This window comes from Mytilus edulis, chromosome 6, assembly GCF_963676685.1.
Source record: "Mytilus edulis chromosome 6, xbMytEdul2.2, whole genome shotgun sequence".
Lineage (NCBI taxonomy): Eukaryota > Metazoa > Mollusca > Bivalvia > Mytilida > Mytilidae > Mytilus > Mytilus edulis.
In genome coordinates this window covers 74,068,746-74,077,482 of record NC_092349.1, presented here as the reverse complement: position 1 = coordinate 74,077,482, position 8,737 = coordinate 74,068,746, and the positions used below count along the sequence as shown (strand labels likewise).

Below are 8,737 nucleotides of genomic sequence, written 5' to 3'. Positions count from 1 at the left end.
AGATTTTTCATTCAATCACACAAAAAAGCCTTTTCAATTTTTTACAATCTTTTCCCTGATATCAATTAATTGAATTATTGTCTTGGTTCAATTTTATACATTTGTAATGCTATATCAAAACTCATTAATGCTGTGTTTATAAAAGTTATAGAAGATCCTTGCATTCCATATGTTTAATTTCAATATTCAGTTTTATGTATAAAACATAACACTTCATGAGGTAAGGACCATTGTTTTTGTTAAGTCTCCATCATGTTCCCTTGTGTTAGATATTTTTTTACAGAATTAAGATTAAGGGGAGTTTATACAGTTTCAGGGGAGATGATTGCTACTATTTATTTTACAATACTCTCATTATTATAACAGAATCTGAATTCTGAACTGTAAACCTTGAAAGTTAATAATTGGAAAAATACACTTACTTGGTCAACTTTTGTGGGTTTTTTTATGCCCCACCTACGATAGTAGAGGGGCATTATGTTTTCTGGTCTGTGCGTCCGTCCGTCTGTTCGTTCGTTCGTCCGTTCGTCCGTTCGTCCGTTCGTCTGTCTGTCCCGCTTCAGGTTAAAGTTTTTGGTCGAGGTAGTTTTTGATGAAGTTGAAGTCCAATCGACTTCAAACTTGGTACACATGTTCCCTATGATATGATCTTTATAATTTTAATGCCAAATTAGAGATTTTACCCCAATTTCACGGTCCACTGAACATAGAAAATGAAAGTGCATGTTTCAGGTTAAAGTTTTTGGTCAAGGTAGTTTTTGATGAAGTTGAAGTCCAATCAACTTGAAACTTAGTACAAATGTTCCCTATGATATTATCTTTCTAATTTTAATGCCTAATTATATTTTTTATCCAATTTCACGGTCCATTGAACATGGAAAATGATAGTGGGAGTGGGGCATCCGTGTACTTTGGACACATTCTTGTTTTTTTTAATTTAAAAAACCACAATGAAAGCTATCTCATATAATACTGACTTTAAAACATATATAGAATAAAACATAAAAATTAAGGAATGACAATTTAAATAATGCTTTTCTTATATAAAGACTTCATTAGATATAGATACATATCTAGAAAATTAATAATGAATAGTCTGTACGTCTATCTGAAGTAAGATGCAGATTTACATCAAAAAAATAAAAAAAAATTAAAAGAGTAAAAGATGTTTAGATATAATGTTTGATTTCAGTTCATCTCACAACCATACACAATATCAAACACAATTTCATACATACACATACTTTAAAATACAACAGATCATCTTTTATTTTATTCTATATTTTAGTGTTTTTTTTATATCAAATGTAGCAAAGAATTTTCACAAGTTAATTTCTATTTGTTTATCATTATTTGACACATCAGATCAAATCCACATCATTTGGTCTCTGTTTGATCGTTGTAAAATTGGCTATTTATTATATATTGTAAACCAACTTATTTTCGTCTATACTTTACTTTTCCTTTAGTCCTTTATAGTCCCAATTCGCAGCAATTTATTTTCACGATTTTCAAATTTACTTTTTGTAAATAATATTTAATAGGAAAGATCCAAATTTTACACACCTGCAAAAAAATGTCTGATGCTACAGTGGCAAAACGACAAGTCAGTAATGTCAAATTTAAACATCTTTTATGTATCACTGAATTCATAAATCAAATAATTGGTGAAATGCTGATTAATTACTTTTGACCTTGAAAACGTATAACTTTGAAAACATAATACCCACTTGGGCACACAAAATAATACTGATAATTGAGATCTCATTGAGCTGAAGAGAATATTTTTAAAGAAACTAATGCTTAAAAGAGAATAAAATATTGACAGTGTTTTGTACTTTATTTAATACAAATTGCAAAACAATAAGAACTTAAAAATTGTCTTAACCCTTATTTCCGATTCAGTTTCTTGAACATATAAATATGTTACCAGAAACTTTTTATGCCCCACCTACGATAGTAGAGGGGCATTATGTTTTCTGGTCTGTGCCTCCGTCCGTCCGTGCGTCCCTGCGTCCGTTCGTCCGTTCATGTTAAAGTTTTTGGTCAAGGTAGTTTTCGATGAAGCTGAAGTCCAATCAACTTGAAACTTAGTACACTTGTTGCTTATGATATGATCTTTTTAATTTTAAGCCAAATTAGACTTTTGACCCCAATTTTACGGCCAACTAAACATAGAAAATGAAAGTGGGAGTTTCAGGTTAAAGTTTTTGGTCAAGTTATTTTTTAATAAAATTAAACTTCAATCAACTTGAAACTTAGTACATATGTTCCTTATAGTATAATCTTTCTAATTTTAATGCCAAATTAGATTATTACCCAATTTCACGGTCCATGGAACATGGTAAAGGATAGTGCGAGTGGGGCATCCATGTACTTTGGACACATTCTTGTTTGTCATGCACTAATTTTTCTGGACTTTGCATTTACGAAGATTAAGGTTTGACAATAAATGCAATCTCTTGAATTAGCCTCTAAATCTTATTTCAAGTCAGATTTTATAATAAATATAATAGAATGATTCTATATTCTGAAATTATTTGATTTTTACACATAGATATATTGCACATTACTAAATTTATCATGTAATACATTCATAAACATATCTATACTTTTCCAAATGACCTTATATATGTCTCTGAATTACCTACTTACAATTATTAATATAAAGTTATGACGTCAAATGTTTTGAATTGAAATGGACTATTGTACTGGAACTTGATTGGTTTTAAGTACTGGCCGACTAATTTCACATAAATAGGTACTTTCATTTCTTAGGTAATTTGTATACTAAAATAATTACAGAAAACTTCTCATAGCATAATATAAGCATGAAATATGATAATATGTTACTTTTGTTCAAAATGTTCATTTTTCATTTCTACATAGTCATACACATTAGGGTCTTCATCTTCTTTGTCTCTCTTGTCAGATTTCTGGTTATTAGTGTTAATGTCTATATTTTGATAAGTGAGGTTACTAAAAGCAGACAGATCTTTGTCATTTGTTTCTTCTTCTGGTTGATCATATAAATAAGAGTCTTGGTCAGTATTATTCTTCCCACTTGAGTCCTCAAACTCGTTTATGGCATTTTCTTCTTTTGTATTTGAACAATCACTTTCCCTCTTAGTCGTTTCATCTGATTTAATTCTTTGGGAATTTATAGTAACGTTTTCATATGAACCTCGAATTTGAAGTTCAGAATCTGCATCTTTCTGCTCAAATGATTCTCTTTTTTGATCATCGGACAATAAATGAATTTCAACTTTTTCTTCTCTCTTTGTTGATGAAATGCTCTCTGCTGACTCATCATCTTTCATTGTCTCATCTCCTTCTTTATGAGTCGGAAGTTCCTCATCTAAATTTTCCTTTGCAATTGCTGGATTATGTTTAGCATCGTTGTTTGGATGATTTTGTACATCATCTTCATTGATATTTTCATTTTTTTCTAGTGTCATTTCCTTACTTATTGAGGATTTTTCAGTTTCAATATCCAGTTCACCTTCCTTACAGTCAATACTTGTAATCACTTGTGAACACATGTCCCTGTCTTCCAAATCTTTAGATTGTTCTTCCATTTTAATTTCTTCTTTGTTTTCTACTTTTTCATCTGAATTGTCACTTACTTTATCCAGTGCTTGTTGATTTTCATCAGTTATAGTTTGAGTTATAATTTGTGGTTGATTTTCAAGGGGAAATAATTTTTCCTCCGTAGCACTGTTCTTTACATCTGAATTTTCAATAACGTTATCCAAGTTTTGTGTATTTATTTCTTCATTAAACGTCTTAGATTTTGGAGATTTATTGTCATGGTTACCATTTTCTTCTTCATCGGACATGTCTAGTACATGTTCTCCATATTTTTCGTCTAACTGCTTTTTCGTCATGCCACGCTGTTTGTCTTGTTGGCGAGATTTTCTAAGAAAGTCGGTGGCACAAAAGGCACCAAGTCCACGGTGACTAATTAACGGTCTGTTGGTTGGCTGGATTGGTCTTGCTAGCCCAACATTAGGTTTCTTCCATAACTTTACCTTTTCCTCCATTTTTAGTCGTTCATTTTCTGCTTCCTGTAGTCTTTCAGTTGCTTTCTGTGAAAAAAATATATAAGTTGTATGAAAGTGTACAAGGCCAAACAAATATATGTGCTTAAAGGTTACCAATTGAAGAACATTAGTAAAGATTGTGTGTTCAGGTTTACCTCCTTAGGAAAAATAGGATCAGTTGGTATAAAAAAAAATTTAGGTTTTGACATCATGACTCTTTTGTCTTTGCCTTCAATCCATCATGGCTTATCACCAAATACAACTAATTAGGGATGTCAGCGAGTACCCAGGTATTTGAGTATTGCTCTGTGGTACCAAGTATCGATTACTAAAATCGATTTCTTGTTAGAATGTTGTTGCTTTCTTAAGCCTTAACACAAATTTCAAATATTTGCAACATAATATTATAGGAAAAAATAATGTTAGATCCATCTCTTTTCCATGAAAACTATCATCTATTAATGAAAGCATACACTGCTTTACTCCATGAACAGTCATTTCCAAACAAAAAGTAAATACACAATTGACCTCATCATACTTTTATCTGCAGCTTAATACATATCCATGTGTATATTTTTTGAAGATAACTTACCATTTTTAAGATTTTAAAGGCATTTAATTTCCTTATAATTAAATCTGGAGAATTTATCTGTTTATAATAATTTTAGTTTGTTTTAGAACTTAAATAGTTATCTTAAATTTCATATGCACTTACATATGTAACTTGGAATTTGACTTTAAGAAAACAGTCTTACAGAGTCGATGGGGCTGACAGATATCTGGACAAAATATTGTGACTTATAGTCTGGAAATATATGTACTGTATTATCTTGCAACTGTCAGTGCATCATCATAAATATATCATAGAGTCAAAGGGAAAGACATGTTAAGGGGCTTCTGAATTTTTTTTGGGTAGATTTTTATAATCTTACTAACCCTTCCTGTTTGAAACAATATGATTTTTTGATCCAGCTTTTTATAACTCATTATACATAACCATACCTCTAATTTCTCAGAAGCTTCAACCCTCTCATTTTCTAATTCTGACAGTTTTGCTTGAGCTTCTAGAAGAATTTGATCTTTTTCTTCCTTCTGATCTTCTAGTCCTTCCCTCATCTCTCTTTCATGTTTAAGTATTTGTTCTTGTTCTCTTTTCAATTTTTCCAATTCTTGTCTTTTTTCACTTTCCTCATCAAGTAATCTAGTTATCAAAAAGATTATATGTTCAATATATAAAGAAGATTACTAGAGATATTTGATTATATTTTTAGGCATTGATTTACTTTCTATAAAGTTGTGGTTAATTTGTCAATGTACATTTGTTTCTTCTATCATATATTCCAATTGAAACTATGTAATATCAACAATTTTATAGTATCTTTTCAACAAACTCAAAGTTGCCAGTCTTATATTTTTGTGATCCCCATTCTAAAGAAACTGACAGAAAACAGTGTCAAATCATTCATCTAGAATCTGTCATCAGTTGTCTATGCTTGTGCATATGTTTTTATAGCATCAATTGTGATGTTGAATTGGTGACCTAAACAAAGATCATGTTGCATTATAATTAATTTTAATATGTTTTGAATCTAAATGTCAGTATTCTTCATTTCATGCTTTATATTCATTTGCATTCTTCAATAGCACATTAGAGAGGGTCTGGATGTCTGTTATTCTGTAAACATTTAATTTTCACTCCTTTTTTCTCTAATCTTCAAAAAATTAACCCCTAATCTTCATTTTTTTTGCCTGTTATTCTCTAATCTTCATTTTTTAAGGGCATTATTCTTTAATCATTTAACCCCATCCAAACCCTCATTAGATCACTATTAGTTTTTTTTATGGGGTTTGTGTTCCTCAGTCTTTATTGTTTTCTATGTAGTGACAAGTGTTTTGAAGACTTGTTGTCAGATTCTATTGACAGGAGTTTTGAATGTGCCCTCTGTATCTTCAACATCTTTTTTAACATGTGTGAGCTAAAAGAACAAATGTTTCACAATTCAAATGTACAGATAAGATCTGCATTAGGCCATCTTTTTAAAAGATCGATAGAAATTCATAGCAAGCAATTCCTACGCAATTGTTCCTTTTTATTTCAGCATTGTTCAAAGTACAACTCACTTTCCAAATTTAGTTGTGAGGTCTAGATTGTGTTTTCAATGTTTTGTTAGAAAAAGACTTTTGCTTTGTTGACAAAAGAAGAGTGTCAAACATGTATTAGAATATAAAATAAAATATATCCTTACTTTGCTTGAAGTCTTCTAACTGTCTCTTCATCTTTCTTTGCCTGTCTTTCTAATTCTAGTAGTTTTTCTAATTCTGATTTACTAGCCTCTAATTCCAGCAACCTCTGTCTCTCAGCTTCTCGTAGGGCCTCTTGTTCTCTAAGTTGTGCTTCTAATTGTTCTCTTCGCTGACAAGAGGAAGGAAAAATATTTAAATTTTACATAAAGGACATGGCTTATAAATCAAAGTTATACTTTATGAATGATTATGTGTTTTCATGATCAGAGCCCTTTTATCTTAACAGTAACTGGCTGCCTAAACATTCTCAAATAGAGGCAACAATAGTATACCGCTGTTCAAATTCAGATTAAGGTGGTATCCAACACTTTCACTAAAACTAATTTGGCTCGTTTAATTTTCATAAAATTTTGTCGAAGTATTTACTTTGAGACTTTTATAAAAATATAAATATAATTTTTTTTTAAACCAATCGTTTTGTCAGAAAAAATACACTGGTTATATAGCAATTTGACAAACACCAATTTTGATCATTGAGAAGCTTAATATTCCTTTTACAACACAACATAATTAAAACGTTTAGCTGACTTTACAGAGTTATCTCCCTGCAGTGTTAAGTACCACCTTAAGAAAAATTTCTATCATCATTATAATGTTTTCCTTTTTACAAAAATGGTACTTTTGTATCAGACAAATATGAAGTTTCAGTAGTATTGATATTAAGATCTTTGATGTATTCAGATACTAGGTGACATCTGAAAGTTTCCTTTATGATTTCTTCTGACATGTAAAATTTCATTTATGAATAATTCAGACATACAAGTGGACCTGTCCAGATTTCCTAAATTTAGAGTTTTGTCATCCACACTAATTGATATAAAAAATTAATGGTTTCCTCAGAAATGCCTTTTTTTACAAGTTAATAAAGCCTTACTCTTTTTTCTTCCTCTAATTCCAAATTCCTCTGTCTTAGCATCTCTTCATTCATCTGTTCTCTCTAAAAAAAAAAATAGAAAGAAAATTACGATCAAGAGTTACACTCATTTGCTTAAGAATTTGACTTCATTTCAAAATCCTCATCCCTACTGAAAATCAAATGGTCATCTCTGTATTCCTTGTTCTACATGTTAATTGTTTTATATTGTGTTCCAATCACTTACTGTTTAGATATTACTTATCTGGAGTTCCCATTACTAAATGTTCCAGTAATTGATTTTATATTGTGTTTCCATAACTTTTTCTACCTGTTCTACCTACATGTTGATTATTTGGTGTTTCTAGTTTCCAATTGTTTCAGTGGATTTATGCTGTATTTAACTACACTTATAACAAAATATATATTTACTGGATCATGGCGGGCGGAAGTGTATTATTTGAAAACTTTTAAATGAGGTTGACACGAAGCACATAAACATACATATAAATTAGGCCTGTATCGCTGAAACGATCTTTTTGTTTCAAAATTCCTAACTTGACACCTTCGTTTTGTGTGGGAAACCTGAGAGATTTTTCAAAACGTTCGATTTATATAATCCGGAAATTCAGCTCCGTGAAATTTTGATAGAGTTCTCTATTTTATATTTTCTCCCAAAATTAGGTCATCGTATATCGCCAGCTGCAGCTGGACATTTATCATTTCTTTTCATTTGGATATTTTGCATCAAAGAAAAGGTAAGCATTAGTATATATATAAGCAAACATTTCTAGCCGTCAGTGAAATTTGTTCTTAGTGGACCATTGGAATAATCTGTCTCTTGACACTAAGATTTATCACAGCAAATAATTATGACGTCTTGAAAGGCTATTATAATTTTTTTCTTTGACGCCTTACTTCGACGTCGAAGTAAGGCGTCAAAGAAAAAAAATTATAATAGCCTTTCAAGACGTCATAATTATTTGGACTAAGGTGAAGGCAAGGACTCCCAGGTCGGAATGCTTTTTCATATGTTTTCAGTCGGATTTAAATAATGAAAACTGGAACCTTACCGAGGGAGAAATTCTCACTATAGTAGAGGGGTCTGTATAAGCTAAACTTAGGGAACGGTCATTGTTTATCAGCTGAGGGGTATGTTCAAATTTATTGACCCCCACCCCCCCCCCCCCCCCCCCCCCCCCCCCCCCCCCCCCCCCCACCCAAAAAAAAAAAAACACTTTATGAACCACATAATGACCCCACTCCCCTTACCACACATCTTCAAAACTTTGACCCCAAATAAAAATCCCTATTGATTGTAAGAAGAAATTCTCACTATAGTAGGACATTTCCCAGATCCCAGATAAGGGTCTGTAGAAGCTAAACTTAATATAGTTATGTTCTCGAGAGCAACAAAAACAGGGTGCAAGAGGATTAGATCTGAAGACAAAGGTACAGAGGTAGTACATATAGGTATAAAGTTGAAAGGAAAGGGGATTATTCTTTGACTTTTTGGGGAGGAGGATTTTGAAAATGA

General features: G+C 31.4%; 2 protein-coding genes across 2 annotated transcripts in view; one reads left to right on the top strand and one right to left on the bottom strand.

Moving 5' to 3' along the window:
- LOC139528393 (electron transfer flavoprotein beta subunit lysine methyltransferase-like) overlaps positions 1-8,737 on the top strand; it is an 83,296-nt gene that overhangs the window by 16,457 nt on the left and 58,102 nt on the right. The gene's annotated exons all lie outside the window — the stretch shown is intronic.
- LOC139528391 (switch-associated protein 70-like) overlaps positions 1,822-8,737 on the bottom strand; it is a 58,852-nt gene continuing 51,936 nt past the window's right edge. The window contains exons 7-11 of the mRNA XM_071324361.1: positions 7,222-7,284; positions 6,290-6,456; positions 5,046-5,244; positions 2,387-4,088; positions 1,822-1,936 (exon numbers count right to left, since the gene is read on the bottom strand). Coding sequence (XP_071180462.1) covers positions 2,850-4,088; positions 5,046-5,244; positions 6,290-6,456; positions 7,222-7,284 — 1,668 coding nt within the window. The 3' untranslated portion in view covers positions 1,822-1,936; positions 2,387-2,849. The remainder of the gene's footprint in view (positions 1,937-2,386; positions 4,089-5,045; positions 5,245-6,289; positions 6,457-7,221; positions 7,285-8,737) is intronic.